Source organism: Heterodontus francisci, chromosome 4 (genome assembly GCF_036365525.1).
Source record: "Heterodontus francisci isolate sHetFra1 chromosome 4, sHetFra1.hap1, whole genome shotgun sequence".
Taxonomy (NCBI): Eukaryota; Metazoa; Chordata; class Chondrichthyes; order Heterodontiformes; family Heterodontidae; genus Heterodontus; species Heterodontus francisci.
In genome coordinates, this window is record NC_090374.1 from 54,841,752 (window position 1) to 54,868,167 (window position 26,416).

General features: G+C 44.5%; 1 protein-coding gene across 3 annotated transcripts in view; it reads right to left on the reverse strand.

Moving 5' to 3' along the window:
- The window catches only part of tnpo1 (transportin 1), a 206,288-nt gene extending 183,917 nt beyond the window's left edge, over nucleotides 1–22,371 (reverse strand). For 2 of the 3 annotated variants that reach the window (XM_068029557.1, XM_068029560.1), the window contains exon 1: nucleotides 22,301–22,371. In XM_068029557.1, the coding sequence (XP_067885658.1) occupies nucleotides 22,301–22,309 (9 nt within the window). In that variant the 5' untranslated portion in view covers nucleotides 22,310–22,371. Of the gene's footprint in view, nucleotides 1–22,296 lie in introns of all 3 variants that reach the window. The other variant, XM_068029559.1, reaches the window with a different exon arrangement.
- Between the last annotated feature and the right edge of the window lie 4,045 nt (nucleotides 22,372–26,416).

The following is a 26,416-nucleotide window of genomic DNA, read 5'->3' on the forward strand; positions in this document are numbered from 1 at the left end:
GCATCTTTGAAGAATAGCTTTGGAAGCTTCACTGATCGACTAGCCAGGGCTACCTCACCATGCAGAAGGTCCTTTGGGATGCAGCCATCTTCCATCTGGTGGACGTGGCCAATCCACCGAAGCTGCCTCTATTTAATTAGTGCCAACACACTTGGGAGCTCTGCCTTTGAGAGAACTGCAGCGTTTGTGATTTTGTTCTTCCAGGATATACCCATAATGCACCGCAGACAGCGAAGATGGAAATTATTCTTCTCCAGGTAGCTGTAAGTTGCCCATGTTTCACAGCCATACAGCAAAGGTGCTGAGAACACAGGCCTTATAAACTATCAGCTTGGTCCTAAGGGTCACGATGTTATCCCATGAGTGTATCGCGAGTCGGCCAAAGAAGGTAGCTGTTTTCCCTATGCATCTTTATTTTATTTTTTCATGGGATGTGGGTGGCGCTGGCAGGGCCAGCATTTGTTTCCCATCCCTAATTGCCCTCAAGGTGGTTGTGGTGAGCCGCCGCCTTCAACCGCTGCAGTCCATCGGGTGCAAATGCACCCACATTGCTGTTAGGGAGGGGGTTCCAGGATTTCAATCCAGCGACATCGAAGGTACGGCGATATACTTCCAAGTCACGGTGGTGTGTGACTTGGAAGGGAACTTGCAGGTGGTGGTATTCCCATGCATCTTTTGTCCTTGTCCTTCTAGGTGAAAGAGGTTGTGGGTTTAGAAGGTGCTGTCGAAGGAGGTGTGGTGAGGTGCTGCAGTGCATCATGTACATGGTACACACTGCTGCCACTGTGCGTCGATTGTGGAGGGAGTGAATGTATAAGATGGTGGAAGGGGTGCCGATCAAGAGGGCTGCTGTGTCCTAGATGGTGTCGAGCTTCCTGAGTGTTGGAGCCACACTGATCCAGGCAAGTGGAGAGTATTCCATCACACTCCTGACTTGTGCCTTGTAGATGGGCAGTTAGGAGATGGGTTACTTGCAGCAGAATTCCCAGCCTCTGACCTGCTCTTGTAGCCACAGTATTCAGTGGCTGCTCCAGTTTAGATTAGATTAGATTAGAGATACAGCACTGAAACAGGCCCTTCGGCCCACCGAGTCTGTGCCGAACATCAACCACCCATTTATACTAATCCTACACTAATCCCATATTCCTACCAAACATCCCCACCTGTCCCTATATTTCCCTACCACCTACCTATACTAGTGACAATTTATAATGGCCAATTTACCTATCAATCTGGTCAATGGTAACCCTCAGGATGTTGACAGTGGGTAATTCAGTGATGGCAATGCCGTTAAGTGTCATGGGAAGATGGTTAGATTCTCCTTTGTTGGAGATGGTCATTTCCTGTTACTTGCCACTTATCAGTCCAAGACCGGAATTTGTCCAGGTCTTGCTGCATATGGACACAGACTGCTTCAGTTTCTGAGGAGCAGTGAATGTACAATGTTCATTACCAATCAGCAGCGAACATCCCCACTTCTGATCTTATGATGGAGGGAAGGTTATTGATGAAGCAACTGAAGATGCTTGGGCCTAGGACACTACCCTGAAGAACTCCTGCAGTGGTGTCATGGGACTGATAACTGGCCTCCGACAACCACAACCATCTGCCTTTGAGCAAGGTCTGACTCCCAACCAGGAGAGTTTTCCTTTTGATTTCCATTGACTCGAGCTTTGCAAGGACTCCTTGATGCCACACTTGGTCAAATGCTGCCTCGATACCCAGGACAATTATTCTCACCTCCCCTCGAGTTCAGCTGTTTTGTCCATATTTGGACCAAGGCTGTAATGAGATCAGAAGTTGAGTGGCCCTGGCAGAACCCAAATAGAGTATCAATGAGCAGGTTATTGCTTTGGAAGTGCTGCTTGATAGCACTGTGGACAACACATTCCATCACTTTGCTGATGACTGAAAATGGATTTATGGGGCAGTAACTGGCCGGACTGGATTTGTCCTGCTTTTGTGGATAGGACATACCTGGGCAACTTTCCACATTGTCAGGTAGATGCCAGTGTTGCAGCTGCACTGGAACAGTTTGGCTAGGGGTGCGCATAGTTCTGCTACAAAAGTCTTCACTACTACAGCTGAGTTGTGTCAGGCCCCATAGCCTTTGCATATCCAGTGCCTTCAACCATTTCTTGATATCACGTGGAGTGAATCTGCTTGGCTGAAGACTGGCATCTGTCATGCTGGGGACCTCAGGAGGAGGCCAAGATGGATCATCCACTTGGCACTTCTGGCTGAAGATGGTTGTGAATGCTTTAGCCTTTTCTTTTGCACTGATGTGCTGGGCTGCCCCATCATTGAGGATGGGGAGATTTGTGGAGCCTCCTCCTCCTGTTAGTTGTTTAATTGACCACCACCATTCATGACTGGATGCAGCAGGCAGCAGAGCTTTGATCTGATCCGTTGGTTGTGGGATCACCTAGCTGTGTCTGTTGCATGCTGCTTCCGCCGTTTGGCATGCAAGTAGTTCGGTGTTGTCGCTTCACCAGGTTGACACCTCATTTTTAGGTATGCCTGGTGCTGCTCCTGGCATGCTCTCCTGCACTCTTCATTGAACTAAGGTTGATCCCCTGGCTTGACAGTAACTGTAGAGTGAGGGATATGCCAGGCCATGATGTTAAAAATTGTGGTTGAATACAATTCTGCTGTTGCCGATGGCCCACAGCACCTCATAGTCTTAGTGCAAAAGGCTGAAAGGGGGCGGAATTCTTAAAGTACATATAGGAGAGCTTTTTGCGCCAGCATGTAGAAAGTCCTACGAGAGAAGGGGCGGTACTGGACCTAATCCTAGCGAATGAAGCCAGACGAGTGGTAGAAGTGTCAGTGGGGGAGCATTTCAGGGGCAGTGACCACAACTCTGGAAATAAAAGAACCGAATTTGGGGGAAGGCCGATTTCAATATGATAAAACAGGATCTGGCCAAAGTGGACTGGGAGCAGCTACTTGTAGGAAAGTCTACATCAGACCAGTGGGAGTCATTCAAAAAGGAAAGAGTGAGAGTTCAGGGCCAACATGTTCCTGTAAAGGTGAAGGGTAGGACCAACGTCCAGGGAACCCTGGATGTCAAGGGATATAGAGGATTGGATAAGGAAAAAAAAGGAGGCTTATGGCAGATACAGGGGGCTGAAAACAGCAGATGCCCTAGAGGAGTATAGAAAGTGCAGGGGGGTATTTAAAAAAGTAATTAGGAGAGCAAAGAGGGGACATGAAAAAACACTGGCGGGCAAGATAAAGGAAAATCCCGAGGTGTTTTCTAAGTATATTTAGGGCAAGAGGATAACCAGGGAAAGAGTAGGGTCCATTAGGGACCAAAGTGGCAATCTGTGTGTGGAGCCAGAGAACATAGGTGAGGTTTTAAATGATTACTTTTCATCTGTGTTCACTATGGAGAAGTACGATGTAGGCGTAGAGATCGGGAGAGGGATTGTGATATACTTGAACATATTAGCATTGAAAGGGAGGAAGTATTAGCTGTTTTAGCGGGCTTAAAAGTGGATAAATCCCCAGGCCCAGATGAGATGTATCCCAGGCGGTTAAGTGAGGCAAGGGAGGAGATAGCAGGGGCTCTGACACAAATTTTCAAATCCTCTCTGGCCACAGGAGAGGTGCCAGAGGACTGGAAGACAGCGAATGTGGTACCATTATTCAAGAAGGGTAGCAGGGATAAACCAGGTAATTACAGGCCGGTGAGTCTAACATCAGTGGTAGGGAAACCATTGGAAAAAATTCGGAGGACAAGATTAATCTCCACTTGGAGAGGCAGGGATTAATCAGGGATAGTCAGAATGGCTTTGTCAGGGGGAGATCTTGTCTAACAAACTTGACTGAATTTTTCGAGGAGGTGACTAGATGTGTAGATGAGGATAAAGTAGTTGATGTAGTTTACATGGACTTCAGTAAGGCTTTTGATAAATTCCCGCATGGGAGACTGGTTAAGGTGGTAAGAGCCTATGGGATCCAGGGCAATTTGGCAAATTGGATCCAAAATTGGCTGATTGGCAGGAGGCAGAGGGTGATGGTCGAGGATGGTTTTTGCGAGTGAAAGCCTGTGACCAGTGGTGAACCACAGGGATCCGTGCTGGGACACTTGCTGTTTGTAGTATACATTAATGATTTAGACATGAATATAGGAGGTATGATCAGTAAGTTCACAGATAACATGAAAATTGGTGGCGTCGTAAATAGCGAGAAGGAAAGCCTTAGATTACAGGACGATGTGGATGGGCGGAGCAGTGGCAAATGGAATTTAATCCTGAGTGTGAGAGGTTGTGGAAGTGAGCAGAAAGGCATGGCACTATGCTTAATGGGAAATATAGCCAAGTTAGGAATAGTAGCTTTGCTGAGCTTTGATAGTATAATATTAAGGGGCAGAAACCACAATGAAATAGTTAAAAGTAAAGTCTCAGAGTGTGAGATTGCAAAGAATAGCCGACACCGGTAATTAAAAGGAAATCTGTTCTTTTATGGCCTGATTGTGTGACTCCCTGTGGTTTGGAACAAATGGACTCCTGTGAATCAAATGATGTCCATCCCTGTGTGAGTGATAAGGAATGTAGGGCCCCTCTTATCAGTATATACTACCCTGCTTTGGGTAACTGCAGACTGCATGAAACACTCAGGAATGTAAAACTAATAGAGATAGCAGGATGCGCCGCAATTACTTGTCACAAGGTAGAAACAGAACTCATGATCAACGTAGGGAGTGAGACCAGAATGTTTACTGATGATTCCTATGCTCTTGCTAATTAGCTTGCTCGTCCACTTTCTTTTATCTTGCTGGTACAAAACAACATTTTATTAGTAACAAGTATGTATTGAGAATGGAGTGTATTGTTAACCTCAGTAACAGATGTACTGCATTTCACCACGTGGGTGAAGTCGAATTGTACCGCACTGATTGGTTAAACAAGGAGGTGTAGCATGAATCTTAATGTATAAACAGTAGTACCTGTATCAAAAACTTCAATTACTCTGGTGGACCCGACAGACTCTGGTGGAGTCAGTGTCGTTGTATTAGAGTAAGTCAGCCGGCTAATAAAGTAATTGATTTTACCTACACATCCGACTCAGTATATTTACTGAACCAGACTGAAGGCAAAAATAACTCAGATTTACAAGGTGAAGCATTTTGGGAGGACTAACAAGGCAAGGGAATATACAATGGATGGTAGAATCCCAGGAAGTTCAAAGGGTCAGAGGGACCTTGGTGTACACTGAAGGCAGCAGCACAGGTAGATAAGGTGGTTAGCAAGGCATATGGGATACTTGCCTTTATTAGCTGAGGCATAGAATATAAGAGCAGGGAGGTTATGATGGAGCTGTACAAAACGCTAGTTAGGCCATAGCTGGAGTACTGTGTACAGTTCTGGTCATCACTCTATAGGAAGGATGTGATTGCACTGGAGAGGGTGCAGAGGAGATTCACCAGGATGTTGCCTGGGCTGAAGCATTTCAGCTATGAAGAGAGACTGAATACGTTAGGGTCGTTTTCCTTAGAGCAGAGAAGGCTGAGGGTGTACCTGATTGTCAGAGATATAGAGCACTGAAACAGGCCCTTCGGCCCACCGGGTCTGTGCCGACAATCAACCACCCATTTATACAAATCCTACATTAATCCCATATTCCCTAACACATCCCCACCTTCCCTCAATTCTCCTACCATCTACCTACACTAAGGGCAATTTACAATGGCCAATTTACCTATCAGCCTGCAAGTCTTTGGCTGTGGCAGAAACCCACAGAGTCACAGCAAGAACTTGCAAAGTCCGCACAGACAGTACCCAGAACCGAACCCGGGTCGCTGGAGCTGTGAGGCTGCGGTGCTAACCACTGCGCTGCCCTATTGAGGTATACAAAATTATGAGGGGCATTGATAGGATAGATAAGAAACTTTTCCCCTTAGCGGAGGGGTCAATAACCAGGGGGCATAGATTTAAGATTAAGGGCCAGGAGGTGCAGAGGGGATTTGAGGGGAAAAAATTTCACCCAGAGGGTGGTTGGAATCTGAAACACACTGCCTGAAGGGGTGGTAGAGGCAGGAACCCCCCACAACATTTTAGTAGTATTTAGATGAGCACTTGAAACGCCATAGCATACAAGGCTATGGGCCAAGTGTGGGAAAATGGGATTAGAATAGATAAGTGCTTGATGGCTGGCACAAACACGATGGGCGAAGGGCCGGTTTCTGTGCTGTATGACTATGACTCATGGTAGCCCAGTTTTAATCCATTCCGAATCTATCCTATTTAGTACGGTGGTAGTGCCACACAACACGATGGAGGATATCCTCAATGTGAAGACGGGTCTTCGTTTTCACAAGGACTGTGCAGTGGTCACTCCTACCATTATTGTCATGGATGGATGCATCTGCAACAGGTAAATTTATGAGGACAAGGTCTAATAGGTTTTCCCCTCTAGTTGGTTCCCTCACCACCTTTCCCAAGCCCAGTCTGGCAGATATGCCTTTCAGGACTCGGCCCGTTCGGTCGGTAGTGGTGTCACCAAGCCACTCTTGGTGATGGACATTGAAGTCCCCCGCCTAGAGTACATTCTGTGTCATTGCCACCATCAGCGCTTCTTCCAAGTGGTGTTCAAGATGAAGGAGTAGCAATTCATTAGTGGAGGGAGGGTGGGGGAGTTAGGTGGTATTCAGCATAAGGTTTCCTTGCCCCTGCTTGACCTGATGCCACGAGACTTCATGGGGTCCAGAGTCAATGTTGAGGACTCCCAGGGCGACTCCCTCCTGACTGTATACCACTGTGCTGCCACCTCTGGTGGGTCTGTCCTGCCGGTGGGACAAGACACAGCCAGGAATGGTTGTGGGAGTGCCTGGGCTGTAAGGTATGCTTTCGTGTGTATGACTGTGTCAGGCTCTTGCTTGACTCGTCTGTGGGCTAGCTCTCCCAACTTTGGCACAAGCCCCAGATGTTAGTAAGGAGGACTTTGCAGAATTGACAGGGCCATGCTGGTCATTGTTGTTTACAGTGCATAGGTCAACGCCGGGTGTTCCATCCAGTTTTATTCCTTTTCAACTTTTGTGCAGTGGTTCTGTACAACTGAATGAAATGGCCTAGCAAACCAGAGGGCATTTTCGGATCAACCACATTTTTGTGGATCTGGAGTCATATGCAGACCAGCCCAGGTAAGGATGGCAGATTTTCTTCCCCAAATTGCATCAGTGAACCAGATGGGTTTTTACAACAACCAATGGCAGTTTCAAGGTCAACATTGCTGACTAGCTTTCAATTCCAGATTTTCATTAATTAATTGAATGTATTAATTGAACTGAAATTCCACCAGCTGCCATGGTGGAATTTGAACCAGTGTCCCTAGAGTATAGCCTGGGTCTCTGGATTACTAGACCAGTGACATTAACACGCCACCGTCTCCCCATATCAAGCTCTGCATTAAGGGACAGATTGCCCATCACCGTGAACCCAAGGAAGCAGAATTTGCTAACCACTTCCAGTGGATGTTACTTAATGCGATCGGGGCAGAGATACAACACCTTGTCCAATGACCACTGTGTTCCTGACGCTTATAGTCAAGGAGACTTTTGGCTGGAAAGTAGGCTCTGTTCCACAGGAGATTATCACACTATACAAAAACAAAGGTGACAGAGGAGACTGCAACTACAGGGGCACCTCACTCCTTAGCATCACAGAGAAGGCCTTTGTTCGTATTACACTTAAAGTACGTCATTTACTTGCAAACTGCGTGTACCCAGAAGCACAGTGCAGTTTCTGTGCCGGCAGATCTAATCTGGATGTGATCTTCTCCATACACCAGCTACGAGAGAAGTGTAGGAACAGAGTGTACCACTTTACCTTACTTTTGTAGATCCTACTAAGGCATTCAACACCGTCAGCAGAGCAGGCCTCGACAAGATTTTGGGGAAAAAAGCTGTCCACCAAAGCTCCTCAGTCTCATCCGCTCCTTCCACGAAAGCAGACACTGCACTGTAGTTTGATGGCTCTACTTCTAACAGTTTCGAAGTGAAGAATGGAGTGAAACAGGGTTGTGTCCTAGTCCCCACCGTTTGACATCTTCTCCATGCTCCTAACCTTCACCTTCCCTGCAGATATGGAAGGAGTCTACTTGCACACTAGGTAAGACGGCAAGCATTATAATCTATCAAGGCTGAAAGTGAAGACAAAAACACACCACATCCTGATCAGAGAACTCCTCTACGCTGATGATGCTGCGCTGGTTGTTCACATGGAAACTCAGCTACAATGGTTCATGGACTCTCTCCCATACCTGTAAGTGAAAATTTGAATTGGTCCAATATCAACAGCCTTATGAGGGAGAGTGTTCCAGATTTCCACTACCACTGACAGATACCTGACTTCATTCCTAAATGATCTAGTTATATAAAAGTCCACAAAGAGTCTGGGGCAGTGTCAGCATAATGAATGACAAATGGCAAAATCCAGGCCATTATCTCCATCATAACTTTGATATCCAAAACTAGATTTCCAACTTCTTCACAGCAGAATCCTACCCAACTATTATTTTACTTTCAATATGCTCATAGATGCTGTTACTATTTCCTTTTATACAGTTTACTTCTGATATAAATATAGGAGTTATCCTTTGTGCTGAGTAAAACTGAAGTAAGGAATGTCGACAAATTGTTCAGAAATTTGAACTATTAATTTTCTTTATTCATGGTATGTTAGTGTCACTGGCAAGGCCAGCACTTATTGCCCATCCCAAATTGCTTGAGGTGGTAGTGAGCTGCCTTCTTGAAACACTGCATTCCATGTAGTATTGGTCCACTAACAGTGCGATGAGGTAGGGAGTTCCAGGATTTTGACCCAACAATGAAGGAACGGTAGTGATATATTTTCAAGTTAAGATGGTATGCAACTTGCAGGTATTGGTGTTCCCATGGCTGTTGCCCTTGCTCTTCTAGGCAGTCGAAGTCACGGGTTTGGAAGGTGTTGTCGAAGAAGCCTTGGAAATTTGCTGCAATATACAGATGGTCCACACAGCAGCCAGTGTGGTGGTGGTGGAGCACTGAATGTTTAATGTGGTAGATGGGGTGCCAACCAAGCCTGCTGCTTTGTCCTGGACAGTGCTGTGCTTCTTGAGTGTGGTTGGAGCTGCACTCATCCAGCTAAGTGCTGAGCATTCCATCACACTTCTGACTTGTGCCATTTGGATTGTGGAAAGGTTATATGGAGTCAGGTGAGTTATGCACCACAGAATTCCCAGCCTCTGACCTGCTCTTGTAGCCACAGTCTTTAAGTGGCCAGTTCAGTGAAGCTTCTAATCAATGGTGACCTCTTAAGATGTTGATGGTGCACGATTCAGCAATGGTAATGCCGTTGAATGTAAAGGGGTGGTGGTTACTTGATTGTTGGAGATGGTAATTGCCTGGCACTTAAGTGGCAAGTAACATCCACACCACACATCAGCCCAACCTGAATATCACCCAGGTGTTGCTGCATACAGGCACTAATTGCTTCATTACTTGAGCAGTGAACATCACACTTCTGACATTTTGATTTTTTGGGGGGGGGGGTGGAATTCGTTGATGAAACACCTGAAGATATTTGAGCCTAGGACACAACCTTGAGGGATTCCCGCAGCAACGACCTGGGTCCAAGATGATTGGTCCCCGACAATCACAACTATCTTTCTCTATGCAGCCAGCAGAGTTGAATTAAGAGTAGATTGTGGTAACTGCCAGCCTGGCAAAAAGACATGAGGAAAAATTTCTTCACGCAGCAAGTGGTCAGGATCTGGAATGCACTGCCTGAGAGTGTGGTGAAGACAGGTTTAATCGAGGCACTCAAAAGGGAATTAGACCGTTATCTGAAAAGGAAGAATGTGCAGGGTTACGGGGAGAAGGCGGGGGGAATAGTATTAGGTGAATTGTTCATTCGGAAAGCCAGTGTAGATACGATGGACCGAATGGCCTCCTTCTGCGCTGTGACAATTCTGTGAAGGCCAAATGTATGACCTAAAAATGAAGACTGAATCAGATCTGTGTGGCCTGGCCCCACTACCTTTTGCCCTGTATCCCTACTTCATCTGAAGACTACACTTACTCTTGACTCAAGTGGCAGAGGAGATAGAGATATAAAATATATTTCAGCATTGCAAGATCAGTACAGTTCAGAGAAACTTTGGGCACAAGGGGCAGGGGTAGGAGCATTCTTTCTCAACAGCGAGATCTTGTTATCTGGAAAGCAAATTTCTCCCCACTAGTTCTTTACAATAAGATGACTGCACATAATTAGTGCCATATATTATATACCTACATATAACTAACACACACACACACACACACACACACACACACCCCCCCCCCCCGGGAAGGACAGCATTACCCCTGAAATAATCAACAGCGCCAAGCCTGCTATACTCTCAGCACTACATGAACTGCTATGCCTGTGCTGGGACGAGGGAGAAGTACCTCAGGACATGCGCCATGCCAATATCATCACCCTCTATAAAAACAAAGGTGACCGCAGTGACTGCAACAACTACCGTGGAATCTCCCTGCTCAGCATAGTGGGGAAAGTCTTTGCTCGAGTTGCTCTAAACAGGCTCCAGAAGCTGGCCGAGCGCGTCTACCCTGAGGCACAGTGTGGCTTTCGTGCAGAGAGATCGACCGTTGACATGCTGTTCTCCCTTCGTCAGATACAGGAGAAATGCCGCGAACAACAGATGCCCCTCTACATTGCTTTCATTGATCTCACCAAAGCCTTTGACCTCGTCAGCAGACGTGGTCTCTTCAGACTACTAGAAAAGATTGGATGTCCACCAAAGCTACTAAAGTATCACCTCATTCCATGACAATATGAAAGGCACAATTCAACGTGGCGGCACCTCATCAGACCCCTTTCCTATCCTGAGTGGTGTGAAACAGGGCTGTGTTCTCGCACCCACACTTTTTGGGATTTTCTTATCCCTGCTGCTTTCACATGCGTTCAAGTCTTCAGAAGAAGGAATTTTCCTCCACACAAGATCAGGGGGCAGGTTGTTCAACCTTGCCCGTCTAAGAGCGAAGTCCAAAGTACGGAAAGTTCTCATCAGGGAACTTCTCTTTGCTGACTATGCTGCTTTAACATCTCACACTGAAGAGTGCCTGCAGAGTCACATCGACAGGTTTGCGGCTGCCTGCAATGAATTTGGCCTAACCATCAGCTTCAAGAAAACGATCATGGGGCAGGACGTCAGAAATGCTCCATCCATCAATATTGGCGACACGCTCTGGAAGTGGTTCAAGAGTTCACCTACCTAGGCTCAACTATCACCAGTAACCTGTCTCTAGATGCAGAAATCAACAAGCACATGGGAAATGCTTCCACTGCTCTGTCCAGACTGGCCGAGAGTGTGTGGGAAAATGGCAGAACTGACACGGAACACAAAAATCCGAGTGTATCAAGCCTGTGTCCTCAGTACCTTGCTCTATGGCAGCGAGGCCTGGACAACGTATGTCAGCCAAGAGCGACGTCTCAATTCATTCCATCTTCGCTGCCTCCGGAGAATACTTGGCATCAGGTGGCAGGACCGTATCTCCAACACAGAAGTCCTCGAGGCGGCCAACATCCCCAGCTTATACACACTACCGAGTCAGCGGCGATTGAGATGGCTTGGCCATGTCAGCCGCATGGAAGATGGCAGGATCCCCAAAGACACATTGTACAGCGAGCTCGCCACTGGTATCAGACCCACCGGCCGTCCATGTTTCCACTTCAAAGACGTCTGCAAATGCGACATGAAGTCCTGTGACATTGATTACAAGTCATGGGAGTCAGTTGCCAGCGTTCGCCAGAGCTGGCGGGCAACCATAAAGGCAGGGCTAAAGTGTGGCACGTCGAAGAGACTTAGCAGTTGGCAGGAAAAAAGACAAAAGTGCAAGGGGAGAGCCAACTGTGTAACAGCCCCAACAACCAATTTTATCTGCAGTGCCTATGGAAGTCTGTCACTCTAGAATTGGCCTTTATAGCCACTCCAGGCGCTGCTCCACACACCACTGACCACCTCCAGGCGCTTACCCATTGTCTCTCGAGATAAGGAGGCCAAAGAAAGATACACACACACACGCATATACAGATGTATGCATGAAACAGATGATTTGTTAGAAATACTTTCAAAATTACTTATTCCAATACTTTCTTACAAAATTAATTCTACACAAGCATGCAATCAAGATGACAATCTCCTGCGACCAGTCACCTTCAAAACAAGTTCCAGTCAAAGATGAGCATATACAGAATCACTAAGGAGGGAGTTAAATGCAGTAACTTCATTGAAAGTTTCAGAATAAAACCTCAGCAGTTTAGAACACAGTCTGAATCCCCGAATAGAACTGCACATGGTGAATGATTCAGCAATTTTAACCTGGAATGGGACAGAGTGTAGACTAAATATGAGTGAAGTGTCTACAATTATGAAAACTTTGGACAAATTTTACCCAGGTAAGCTTTGCTGAAATGTACAGCATTTAAACTCAAGAGGCCATATTTACAAATTAAGGACAGTAAAAAAAAGAAATGCAGAAGAAACCTTTTACTGAAAAGCCGGGGTAAATATGTGGAACAGATTACTGGCATAAGCAGTGGAACAAAATCCTTAATGGCTTTCAAGGAGGAATTAGATTTGTGTCAACAAATGAGTTTCAAGGTTATTAGACATCTATCAAGAGAATACTTTGCATATTAAGGCAAAATACTGCAGATGCTGGAAATCTGAAATAAAACCAGAAAAAGATGGAAATACTCTGCAGGTCAGGCAGCAGCTGTAGAGAAACAAAGTTGATGTTTCAGGGCATTGACCTTCCATCAGGACTGGAAAATGTTGAGATGCAACAGGTTTTAAGCCAGTACAGAGGCAGGAGTGGAGCAGGGGAGAGAACAAAAGGGAAGGTCTGTAATAGGAGGAAAGACAGGGGTGAGTAAATGACAAAAGGGATAATGGTGCAAGTTAAAAGGAGGTGGCAAGTGGATAATAAAAAGAAAGGAGGGATTAGAAGAACTGAAAATTATTTCCAATTGCTGGAAGTTCACTAGAAAGAGACACAATGACTGAGCTGTTGTGGTTGAGATCACAGGTTGCAGGGTTTGCCTTGCATTAAAAACAGTTGTTTCAGCCAACTCTGCAATGTATAGAAATCAAGAATTTCAGAGTGCAGAACCCTGGAATGACCCAAAGACTTCGGCAGGTGCTCACAAGGAACAAGGTGCAGTGGCCTTATGGCGCTGGGCTAGCAACCCAGAAGTCATGAACCTAATTCATACTAAGACAAGCTGTGCAATCTGGTGCCTGCAACTGATTCATCAATATTCTTCAGAAAAGGGACCTGCACTCCTACTGTCTACATGCATGCGACTTGAATCCCAAATTAGGTGGTTGATTCAAAGTCTTCGGGGTTCTCCCTTCTTCAAATCAGGTGCCTATATCCAAAAATATATACAGACACCATTTTTTCAAGAAAAAAGCTATGAGCTGTCACGCTGTGGGAAATCCAAAGCTGCACCTTAAGAAATATGCAGGACTAAAATGTCTTGCATTTGTTTCTTCTGCAAACTATGCAATAAATTGGAGAAACTTACAGCTACCTCTTACAACCCAATCATAAACAGAAGTGCTTGCAAAGTTAAATCACAACAGAACACATACAGCAGATTACCCAGAAAGGCACATTTGGAGCAAGAGGATATTCAAAATGAGGATAGAGCCACTAAAGAAATGAAGGAGGCAGACTTGAAAAGTTAGGACTTTTGTTCCATTAAGCCAAGTGTACGGGTGATCCAAATAGCCTTATGAAATATTTATGATGTCAAAGTAAATATATTATATTCGCTGGTCAGGAGATGTGATGGTGCACTGTTTTAAAATAACTACAAAAATATTAAATTAGAAAAAATGTTTACACAGAAAGCAATCAGAATGTGTACTTAATATAAAAACAAGAAATGCTGGAAATACTCAGCAGGTCTGACAGCATCTGTGGAGAGAAGCAGAGTTAACGTTTCAGGTCAGTGACCCTTCATCAGAACAGTTCTCATGAAGGATCACTGACCTGAAACATTAACTCTGTTTCTCTCTCCACAGATGCTGCCAGTCCTGCTGAGTATTTCCAGCATTTCTTGTTTTATTTCAGATTTCCAGCATCTGCTGTATTTTGCTTTTATATCAGAATGTGTATTTGTCTGCCACAAACCATCAAAGGAGCCTACAAATTATTTGAAAATTGAATTCAATATTTACTGCAGAATCACAACATTCATGATCCATCCCAGGACCATCTTGGCATCACAATTATTACAAGGTTTTTACTTTTGTATTAAAATTTAGAATTCTATGTGTTTTGAAAAGCTGAAAGGATTTTTCAGTGGACATAGACACCTGCAAATAACTGACATTTTTGGATGTTTTGAAAGGAAGCTGACAATATACTAGGACACGAAAGCAGGCATTTCAAGGAATCCAGCAAGGAGTTTGACCTCCTCAGAGCAACTCTTTGAATGACAAGGGAGACTCTATGTCTGGACATGTGACCTGTTCAGGAAGGTTTGCTTTCACTTTGGACCTTTTAAAAACCCAGTGAGTTGGACAAAGAGCAGGCATTTGAAATTTGGTTTTGACCTGCCTGGAGATCAGAGAGGAAGACCCAGAAAAAGTGCTACCTCTCTCTGTAAAGGAATCCTGCATCTCTTGAGAATAAACCCTGTATTTCAAAGGTGGCAGATTCCTACTGCCTCTTGGCTCTGAAGAATCCCTGCATCTAGTGGTTCCTGTTGCCTCTTGTGTTTTGAGAAATTCTGAAATCTGAAGAAATCTTTTACTGCTGGAAAACCTAAGACCTGTTGCTACACCCCTGATGAAAGACCTATATGAAGTCTGCTGCAGTGGAATTGCCTTGAACGCTACCCATCACAGACTGTTCATGAAACTAGCCCGGAGAGACTTCATGTGGCATCCGACTATTCGGCTCTGGCACACCTCACCAAACTGAAGAACCTCCTACCAGAAAGTGACAACCCAAGTTATTTTATTATTCTGTGACAGAAATCCCACATGCCAAGTGGAAAATATTAATTTCATCATATGGAACTCTGTCTGAGACTTTTTACTGGACATTATTACAAATAACTTTTAAAAACGTTGAACAGAGCAGCTAAAGATGGCTACGCACAATTTGCATATCAGAAGCCAAAGGCCGGCTAGGGACAAAGGTGATTACCCAGTCTAGCCGGAACAACAGGGGTGCTCTCTGATTCAATTACCTAGAATGCTAATGTCAATGTCGATCGTCAAAAGCCATCGACACCATTGACTATGAAACAGCCAAACACCCCCTACCAAGTATGTCTGAACAGCACTGAATTTCAAAGATCATGCCAGAAGGTGCTGTTTCAAACAGAGGTGGTCACATGACAACTGCCTGTGTAACTCAGAGTTGTGAATTATGCCTCAGAAAGACAGTAACTGAACTCCGAGAAAAGAGTGTTCTGATGGAAGGTCACAGACCTGAAACGTTAAATCTGCTTCTCTCTCCAGACGCTGCCAGACCTGCTGAGTTTTCTCAGCACTTTGTTTTTATTTCAGATTTCCAGTAAATGCAGTATTTTGTTTTTATTTTTATCCAAAAAAGAACCTCTCTCTCCAGCAAAGTCCTAGGGAATCCTCGGTGGCAGCTACTAAGCCTCAAGACTACAGATCCTTACAGTCAACAACCAGGGGACACGGATAAAGCCCCTCTCCTGCCTTCCGGAACCGGACAAGCGAGCCCGAATTGTGCACGTGGCCCAGCGAGAACTGCAAGACTTCAATTTCAACTAAGGGCACTGGGACTACACTTCCATATTTAAATTCCATTTTTATTAAGGACTCTAGTCCAACCTCCCAACTCTTTTTTTCCCCCTCTGTATTTGTATATGTGTGCACCTCTCGTGTGAATGTGAGCATGGATGTGTCGCGTATTTTCGTCATTTTAACTGGTTTACAGTGATAAGGTTAATAAACTTACATCTTTATTGGTTAATCCCACGAAAATCTGTCTGATTGGTTTATTTACAATTATAATTAGAGGAACAGGAGCAAATGCTCAGAGGTGGCAAGCTAAATCACTGTTAAAAAAATAAACCCTGTTGTGGTCAAACCAGAGAAAGGGCGAAAGGGGAGCCTGAGACCCCTTCCTCACCTGGTCGTAACAATTTCTTTTATTCCTATGAAACAGCTGTAAACCAAAATCCTTTATCCCCAGATAACCGTTTTTTTTAAAAATCTGTGTGTGCATGCATGAGGGTTAGGGAAATAAGGAGCTTTTCATATATAGAGTTATATTATTGGATAAGAATTGTTCTTATAATAATAGTTAATGTTGGTGTTGATTAAAGAAACCTGGTTGGTGTACTTTATTCTGGGAGACCAAGAATATGTAATTGGCTGTTTTTCAATATGTGGGAAAATTTCATATGCTGTGACCCATGGAGAAGCAGGACTGAATCCTCCCGCCTCAGTCGTAACACAATCAGTCAGGCAATCACAGGACACTTAACAATTAATAAGGCCATTCAGCTCATCTTAGTTCTTATATCCAGAAAGACCCTATATTCCAATCATTGCAGCATCTAAATGTTCCTTAAATGATTTAAATATTTTAACCTCTACTATGTTTACTGAAAGTGTATTTCACCATTTGATCACATTGCGCAAAGAACTTCCTAAAAGCAGGCTTAACATTTGTCTTTTATTGGTTTGAGCCTATGTCCCTTGTCCTATTCCCACAGTTCAATTTAAAAGTAAAATTTCTGGTTTACCTTTTCCATTTTATATGCACCTATAAAATCACCTCACAGCCACCTCCAGGCTTAAAGGTCTTTTCTTCATAACTTAGGCCTTTTACTTAAGGTATTACTCTCTTCACGGTTTTTGGTACAGCCTCCAGTAATGTCTCCTTTATTTCTCAGTAACCAGAATTGGACATAATACCCAAGATACAATTTGACTAGTGGACTGTTTAGGAACATAAGAACACAGGAGCAGGAGTAGGCCATTCAGCCAGTCGAGACTGCTCCACCATTCAATCAGATCATGGAAGATTATCTACCTCAACGCCACTTTCCCATGCTATCCCCATATCTCGATGTCATTAGTATCCAGATATCTATCGATTTCTATCTTGCACATTCTCGATGATTAAGCTGCCCTCTGGGGTTGAGAATTCCAAGGATTCACCATCTTCTGAGTGAAGAGATTCTTCCTCATCTCAGTCTTAAATGGCCCACCCCTTATGCTGAGTCTATATCCCCTGGTTCTAGACTTACCAGACAGGGGACACATCCTATCTACATCCAGCCTTTCACAGCCTGTAAGAATTTTGTAAAATTTCTGTTTGAATTTTGTTCAGATTGATGATATCTCCCTATGACTATCGTTTTGACTGTTTAGTGCAACATTGCATTGGCTGGGTTAATTGCTGCTCTACATTTGGTTGGATATGTTGAGGATCTACGATAATTTCAACTCCACTTAACTATTCTGATGCCATTTATGAAGTATGTGTCATTCATTTTTCCTTCTCATGTACAGTACTTTACATATAGTCTATATTAAATTTCATCTAACCTGTTGTGCCCACTCTTGAGAACTGAACCATGTCTGCTTCTCCTCCAAGCACAGAGAAGTAGAAAAAGGCAGTCTGCAAGTCTATGAGCAGCATGGGAGAAAAATGGCAAAGTGATAGCACAGCACAAGGAGGGATAGTGGTAGTAAGGTACAGGCACTTTTTTTTTTTAAATCTACCTATAACTCAAGCAATTAAAATGTCTTAAAAAAGCCAAGTTGATTAAATATATATAATTTAATAAATTGAATATATAAAATAAGGTTAGATGGGAGTAGCAGTGCAAGTGGCATGCTGCAACTGCAGTATGTAGGAGCTTGTGGAGAGCATCATGATCCCAAACTACCACATCTGCAGTAAGTGCATAGTACATCTCGAGGAGCTTCAGCTCAATGTTGTTGAGCTGGTATCTGAGATGCAGACATTGTGAGGCATCAGGAAAGGGTAGGGGGGGGGGGGGGTGGAGGGAGGGAGAGGGGGGGAAAAAAAGAGTTACCTGGACACTTCAAACAAGGGGGCAGTTACACCCCTTGGGTAAAACAGTGCTAGAGGTCTGGTTTGTGATCAGGGACAGCAGGGTGCAACTGCAGGTCAGGCAAGTAAGGGGACACCAAGAACCTCAGCCCTTTCCCTTATCCAACAGGTATGCTGTTCTTTCTTAAAAGCAAAATACCGCGGATGCTGGAAATCTGAAATAAAAATAGAAAGTGCCGGAAATACTCAGCAGGTCTGGCAACATCTGTGAAGAGAGAAGCAGAGTTAATGTTTCAGGTCTGTGACCTTTCATCAGAACTGTAATAGGTTTTAAGCAAGTGAAGCGGGGCGGTGGGGGGGGGGGGGGGGGAGAAGAGAAGTGGAGAACAGAAGGGAAGGTGTGATAGGTCAGAGGGCAGGAGATTAACTGACAAGGAGGTCATGGGGTAAAGGCAAAGGGCGAGTGCTAATGATGTGTTCATTAAAAGCATTAGTGCAGAGAGAGTGTTAATGGCAGAATAATGAACAGCTCTGTCCAAAAGCACAAACATGACAAAACCAAAGTTTAAGGCAGGCACCTGGTTAAAAAATAAAAGGGGCCAGTCCTGCTGTGAAATTATTGAACTCAATGTTCAGTCCGGAAGGCTGTTGAGTGCCTAATCGGAAAATGAGGCACTGTTCCTCAAGCTTGCGTTGATGTTCACTGGAACACTGCAGCAGGCCAAGGACAGAAATGTGGGCATGACAGCAGAGGCAGGTGTTGAAATGGCAAGCAACCGGAAGCTTGGGGTCACACTTGCGGACTGAGCTGAGATGCTCCGCAAAGCAGTCACCCAATCTGCGTTTGGTCTCCCCAATGTAGAGGAGGCCGCATTGTAAGCAGCAAATACAGTATACTAAATTGAAAGTAGTACAAGTAATTCGCTGCTTCACCTGGAAGGAGTGTTTGGGGCCTTGGATGGTGAGGAGAGAGGAGGTAAAAGGGCAGGTATTACACCTCCTGCAATTGCATGGGAAGGTGACGAGGTATCAGGGGTAATGGAGGAGTAAACCAGGGTGCCGCGGAGGAAATGATCCCTTCAGAATGCTGACAGTGGAGGGGAGGAGAAGATGCGTTTGGTGGTTGCATGACGCTGGAGGTGGCGGAAATGGCAGAGGATGATCCTTTAGATGTGCAGGCTGGTGGCGTGGAAAGTGAGGACAAGGGGAACCCTGTCGCAGTTCTGGGAGGGAGGGGAAGGGGTGAGGGCAGAAGTGTGGAAAATGGGTCAAACACGGTTGAGGGCTCTGTCAACCATGGTGGGGGGGTAATCCTCGGTTGAGGAAAAAGGAAGACATACCAGAAGTGCTGTTGTAGAAGGTTGCATCAGAACAGATGCATCGGAGACGGAGAAACTGGGTGAATGGAATGGAATCCTCATAGGAAACAAGGGTGAGAGAAAGAGTAGTCGAGGTAGCTGTGTGAGTCGGTGGGCTTATAATGAATATTAGTGCACAGTCTATCCCCAGAGATGGAGACAAAGAAGTCAAGCAAGGGGAGGAAAGTGTCAGAGGTGGACCATGTAAGAATGTGATAATGACCAGATCATCTGTTTTTGTGATGTTGACTGAGGGATAAATGTTGGCCAAGACACCAGTCTCAGAATATAGGGTTAGCCATTTAGGACTGAGATGAGGAGAAATTTCTTCACTCAAAGGGCTGTGAATCTTTAACATTTTCTACCCTTACAGAGCTGTGGATGCTTAGTCACTGTCTAGTCAAGACAGGCCAGAAGAATTTTGAATACCAAGGGAATCAAGGGATATGGGGAGAGTGCAGGTAGGTGGATTTGAGGTAGATTATCAGCCATGATAACCAAATGCCTGATCTGCCAGCATTTTACAGTGGCACACATTGTGATTGGCTGGTATCATCTTAACTAAACTTTGTCCATTTTACATCAGCCCTGGGAGCATGTGAAATGAGAAGCCTGGGATTCTACTAAACTCTGGTTTTGGATTTAGCAAAAAAAAGTGGCAACATGTAAATCACATCCAGGCAGTCTGATATTGTTGTAGAAGTTCTTGAGCAAATTGTCATAGGGAGTGACAAGGTATTGGAGGTTTTGGCAGGCTTAAAAGTGGACAAATCTCCAGGTCCGGACGATTTGTGCCCCAGGATGCTGTGGGAGGAGAGAGTGGAGATTGCAGGGGCTCTGACCCAAATTTTTAATTCCTCTCTGGCCACGGGGGAGGTGCCAGAGGACTGGAGAACAGCTAATGTGGTCCCACTATTTAAGAAAGGTTGTAGAGATAAGCCAGGGAACTACAGACCAGTGAGTCTCACGTCAGTGGTAGGGAAACTATTGGAGAAAATTCTGAAGGAGAGAATCTATCTCCACTTGGAGAGGCAAAATTTGATTAGGAATAGTCAGCATGGCTTGGTCAGAGGGAGGTCATGCCTAACAAATTTGATTGAATTTTTTGAGCATGTGACCAGGTGTGTAGATGAGGGTAGTGCAGTTGATGTAGTTTACATGGATTTCAGCAAAGCCTTTGACAAGGTCCCACATGGGAGACTTATCAAGAAAGCAAATGCACGTGGGATACAGGGTAACTTGATAAGGTGGATTCAAAATTGGCTTAGCTGTAGTAGACAGAGAGTGATGACAGACGGCTGTTTTAGTGACTGGAAGCCAGTGTCCAGTGGCGTACCACAGGGATCTGTGCTGAGTCCCCTATTGTTTGTCATTTACATAAACGACATAGATGACTATGTGGGGGGTAGGATCAGTAAGTTCACAGATGACACAAAGATTGGCCGAGTAGTTAACAGTGAGGTTGAGTGTCTTGGGTATAGACGGGATGGTCAAATGGGCAGAAAAGTGGCAGATGGAATTTAACCCTGAAAAGCATGTGATACACTTTGGAAGGAGTAATGTGACACAGAAATATTCAATGAATGGCCTGACACTGGGAAGTTCCGAGGAACAAAGGGACCTTGGCGTGTTTGTCCATAGATCTCTGAAGGCAGAAGGGCAGGTTAATAGGGTGGTGAAAAAGGCATATGGGACACTTGCCTTTATCAATCGAGGCATAGATTACAAAAGCAGGGAGGTCATGTTGGAGAAGTATAGAACTTTGGTAAGGACACAGCTGGAGTACTGTGTGCAATTCTGGACGCCACATTATAGGAAGGATGTGATTGCACTGGAGGGGGTGCCGAGGCAATTCACCAGGATGTTGCCGGGGATGGAACATTTAAGCTATGAAGAGAGGTTGGATAGGCTTGGGTTGTTTTCACTGGAGCACAGAAGACGGAGGGGTGACCTGATCGAGGTGTACAGGATTATGAGGGGCATGGACAGGGTGGATAGGAAGCAGCTGTTCCCCTTAGTTGAAGGGTCAGTTACTAGGGGACACAAGTTTAAGGTGAGGGGCGGGAGGTTTAAGGGGGATTTGAGGAAGAACTTTTTTACCCAGAGGGCGGTGACGGTCTAGAATGCACTGCCTGGGAGGGTGGTAGAGGCAGGTTGCCTCACATCCTTGAAAAAGTACCTGGATGAGCACATGGCATGTCATAACATTCAAGGCTATGGGCCAAGTGCTGGCAAATGGGATTAGGTAGACAAGTCTTTACTGCATCGGTACAAACTCGATAGGCCAAAGGGCCTCTTCTGTACTGTATTATTCTATGAAGTTAGCCACTGCGACAGGAAAAACTTTCCACCAAGATATATTTTCAAATCCAAGAGAAACTGTATTTTTTTCCCCTCTATAAATGTGAATATACCAACTATGATTCCCTAGAGCCACCGGGTCATTATACAACGCCCTCCCACACGAGCCATTCTCTATCAGCATCTCTGTCCCGAAGGTCTCAGTACTGACCGTTTCCAAATAAAAAGAGAGTCTCTTCCTCGCTCCTGTCAAACTCCTGCATGTGGATACCATGCTGGGCTCTCGGACAGGAATAAGAGTTGATGTGAGTAAGCAGGCACCGGTTAAAATACTGCGCGAGAGAAAACACAGCTGGCAGCATTGCACTTGACTGATTATTTTTTTAAATAAAGCACCTACGGGAAAAGGCTGCTTCAGAAGGACGCAATGACCCGTCGGCGACGCTACAGCATTTTAATTAGAACTATTCCTTTATTTATCGCCTACTGTAACTATCTTCCATATATTACAATAAATTAAAGAGAAGTCTTACGACATAAAGTAAACATTAGTGAGCAAATACACACCTACCCAAACCATCACAGTGTCCGGTGTAAATGCAGAAACACATCCGCGCCCCTGAAATGGCGCCTAACGACGGGCATGTCACGTGCCAGCAACCGGATTGGTCAATGAGGCGGTAACCACGACAACGTCCTGTACCTTTAAAAAAAATCCCCATGGTAATAGAGGAATGGAAGATGAGGATCCCGAGGTGAAGTAATTCAGAATCGTATGTCTGCACTGCAAAAAAAAAAACACATATATTGTGGGCATGATTTTATTGCTCGTTCACTGCGGACCGACCCAACCATAGAGTGGTTAAGGCCCACGTCCTGTTTTGGACCAGATAGATCCATCTCTTCTCAACAACATATTCGGAGGTTTTAAAATGGAATAAGAACTGAAGAAATGGGAGCAGGAATAGGCCATCTGCCCTTCGAGCCTGCTCCACCATTCAATACGATCATGGCTGATCTTACACCTCAACTCCACCTACCCACACCATCCACATATTCCTTAATTCCCTTGCTATCCAAAAATCAATTGATCTCTGTCTTGAATATGTTCAACGACTGAGCATCCACAGCTCACTGGGGTACAGAATTCTGATAACCCACAACACTTTGAGTGAAGAAATTTCTCCACATCTCAGTCTGAAATGGCTGATCCCTTAATCTGAGACAGTGACCCCAAATGATAGACTCACAGAAAAATTCTAGAAAATATTCTACCACCTATAGTTCTGGTCACCACACTATAGAAAGGATGTGATTGCATTGGAGAGGGTGCAGAGGAGACTCACCAGGATGGTGCCTGGGCTGGAGCATTTCAGCTATGAAGAGAGACTGAATAGGCTAGGGTTGTTTTCCTTAGAGCAGAGAAGGCTGAGGGGGGACCTGATTGAGGTATACAAAATTATGAAGGGCATAGATAGGGTAGACAGGAAGAAACTTTTTTCCCTTAGTGGAGGAGTCAATAACCAGGGGGCATAGATTAAGGTAAGGGGCATGAGGTTTAGAGAGGATTTGAGGAAAAAGTGTTTCACCCAGAGGGTGGTTGGAATCTGGAACACACTGCCTGAAAGGGTGGTAGAGGCAGGAACACTCAACATTTAAGAAGTATTTAGATGAACACTTGAAATGCCATAGCATACAAGGCTACGGGCCAAGTGCTGGAAAATGGGATTAGAATAGATAGGTGCTTGATGGCCAGCATGGGCCGAAGGGCCTGTTTCTGTGCGGTATAACTCTATGATTCTATGACCTAGAAGGACAAGGGCAGCAGACACATGCGAACACCACCACCTGCAAGTTCCCCTCCAAGGTACTCACCATCCTGACCTGGAACTATATTGCTGTTCCTTCACTGTCACTGGGTCAAAATCCTGGAACTCCCTTCCTAACAGCACTGTGTGTGTACCTATCCCACACGGACTGCAGCAGTTCAAGAAGGCGGCTCACCACCACCTTTTCAAGGGCAATTAGGGATGGGCAATGAATGCTGTCCTGGCCAGCGATGCCCACATCCCATGAATGAATAAAACAAAAAATCCCAGTCAACTCACTATCTTCTCAAAGAATAATCCCCCTCATCCCAGAAATCAGTCTAGTGAACTTTCATTGCACTCCATCCAAGGCCAGTATATCCTTCCTAAGGTGAGGAGACCAAACTATACATTGTACTCCAGGTGCAGTCTCCCTGCGGCCCCATACAATTGCAGGAAGACATTTTTACTTTAATTCTCTAATCCCTTTGCAGTAAAGACTAACATAGCATTTGCTTTCCTAATTGCTTGCTGTACTTGTATGTTAACTTTCCGTGATTCATGTGCAGGGACACCTAGGTCCCACTGAATACCAACATTTCCATATCAACATGTAAAATTGACCCCAAAATGGTGTCTCTTTTGCACACCATAATATTCATTGTGAATTTGGTAGCAAAGTGAACTTTACTGTGTGAATGTTGGGAGGGGTGGTTCATCCTGAGGACTGATTCCAAGTAGTAACACCAACTTCAAAAAGCTGATGACTCAAGAATGACCCAGAGTATGTATATGAAGTGAAAACATGTATTAGGACAGCTTTTGAAAGTTAACTTGTAGGTGTACCAAACTTTCCTTCCCTTGTATTGAAGGAAAAAAATATAAGCACATGAAAGCTTGAAGTAGAAAATCCAAGTATTGAAGCTATAAAATTGGCAGTGCATTTCTAAAATGTCTGGAAGCATTGTCCTCCCAAAATTTTAATTTTTATATCAAAATAGTGCATTAGACATTAGTCATGGCTCAGTGCCAGCACTCATGTGTCAGAAGGATTAACCCCAAAAGACCTGAACAAAAAATTTAAGATGACACTTAGAGCATTACTGAGGGAGTGCTGCACTGTCAGAGGTGCCATGTTTCGGATGAAATATTAAACCAGGGCCCATTGCCCTCTTAAATGGACATAACAACAAACTTCAAGTTCTGTAAATCAGTTTTATCTTTGGCCAAAATAGCTATTCTCCCTTTCTCCACTTAAATAATTTCCAAAAGACTGATCAGAATAATTTTAGAAAAGGCATCCTGATTTGAAACTTCAAAGTAGAATTGATTGGCATGATTTGCCTGCAAAATATTGTATTTCTATGACATTGCTTTCTGGTAGAAATTCAATAATTGAAAGATCAGTGATCTGAAAGTGCTGCATTTCACTCACCCACTAGCTCTGGCAGGAGAGTGACAGAAAGGTCTTGAATAAGGTCAGAACTCCCAGTAAGCTGGAACAGGGAACTGGGAGCAGCCCCTCATTTGGCCCCTCAAGCCTGCTCCACCATTTAACTAAATCATGGCTGGTGATCTACCCCAATGCCATTTTCCTGCACTATCCCCACATCCCTTGATCTCTTTAATATCTAGAAATCTATTGATTTCTGTCTTGAACATATTCAATAACTGACCCTCCACAGCCCTCTGGGGTAGGAAATTCCAAAGATTCACCACCCTCTGAGTGAAGAAATTCCTCCTCATCTCAATCCTAAATGGCCTACCTCTTATTCTGAAACTGTCACCTCTGGTTCTAGACAATCCTCCCCCCGCCCTCCTCACCGCCTGCCAAATCCAGGGGAAACACTCTTCCTACATTAACTTTGTTGAGCCCTGTAAGAATTTTATATGCTTCAATTAGTTCATCTCTCATTCTTCTAAACTCTAGAAAATATAGGCCCAGTCTCCTCAATCTCTTGTCATAGGACAATCCTGCCATCCCAGGAATCAGTCTGGTGACCTTCGTTGCACTCCATCTATTTGTGGGTGGCACAGTGGCGCAGTGGTTAGCACCGCAGCCTCACAGCTCCAGTGACCTGGGTTCAATTCTGGGTACTGCCTGTGCGGAGTTTGCAAGTTCTTCCTGTGACCGCGTGGGTTTTCGCCGGGTGCTCCAGTTTCCTCCCACAGCCAAAGACATGCAGGTTGATAGATAAATTGGCCATTATAAATTGCCCCTATTATAGGTAGGTGGTAGGGGAATTGAGGGAAGGTGGGGATATGGTAGGAATATGGGATTAATGTAGGATTAGTATAAATGGGTGGTTGATGGTCGGCACAGACTTGGTGGGCGGAAGGGCCTGTTTCAGTGCTGTATCTCTAAATAAATAAAATAAATAAATAAAATAAATAAATAAAATAAAATAAAAGATCCCATGGCACTATTCAAGAAAAAGTAGGGGAGATCTCTTAGTGTCCCAATATTTATCCCTCAAACAATAACATTAAAAAAGATTATCTGATTATTTATCTCACTGCTGTTTATGGGATCCTGTTATGTACAAATTGGCTGCTGCGTTTTCATACATTACAAAAGTAATTGCATGGAAAAAGTACATCATTAGCTGCTATTGAAATACAAGTGGTTGTTGTTGTTGTGAACTATTTTGGGACACCTGAGGTTGTGAAAGCTCCTGTATAAATGCAAGTTCTTTCTTCTTTCTTTCTATCTTCAATCAGTTTAATAATTTTATACTTCATATTAAGAGATTTTCAATTTTCAAAAAGAAAAAATGGTATTTTCACCGGACTAACCAACAACAACAAAAACTTGTATTTATATTGCACCTCTAACATAATAAATTGTCTAAAGGTGCTTCACAGAATGATTATAAAGC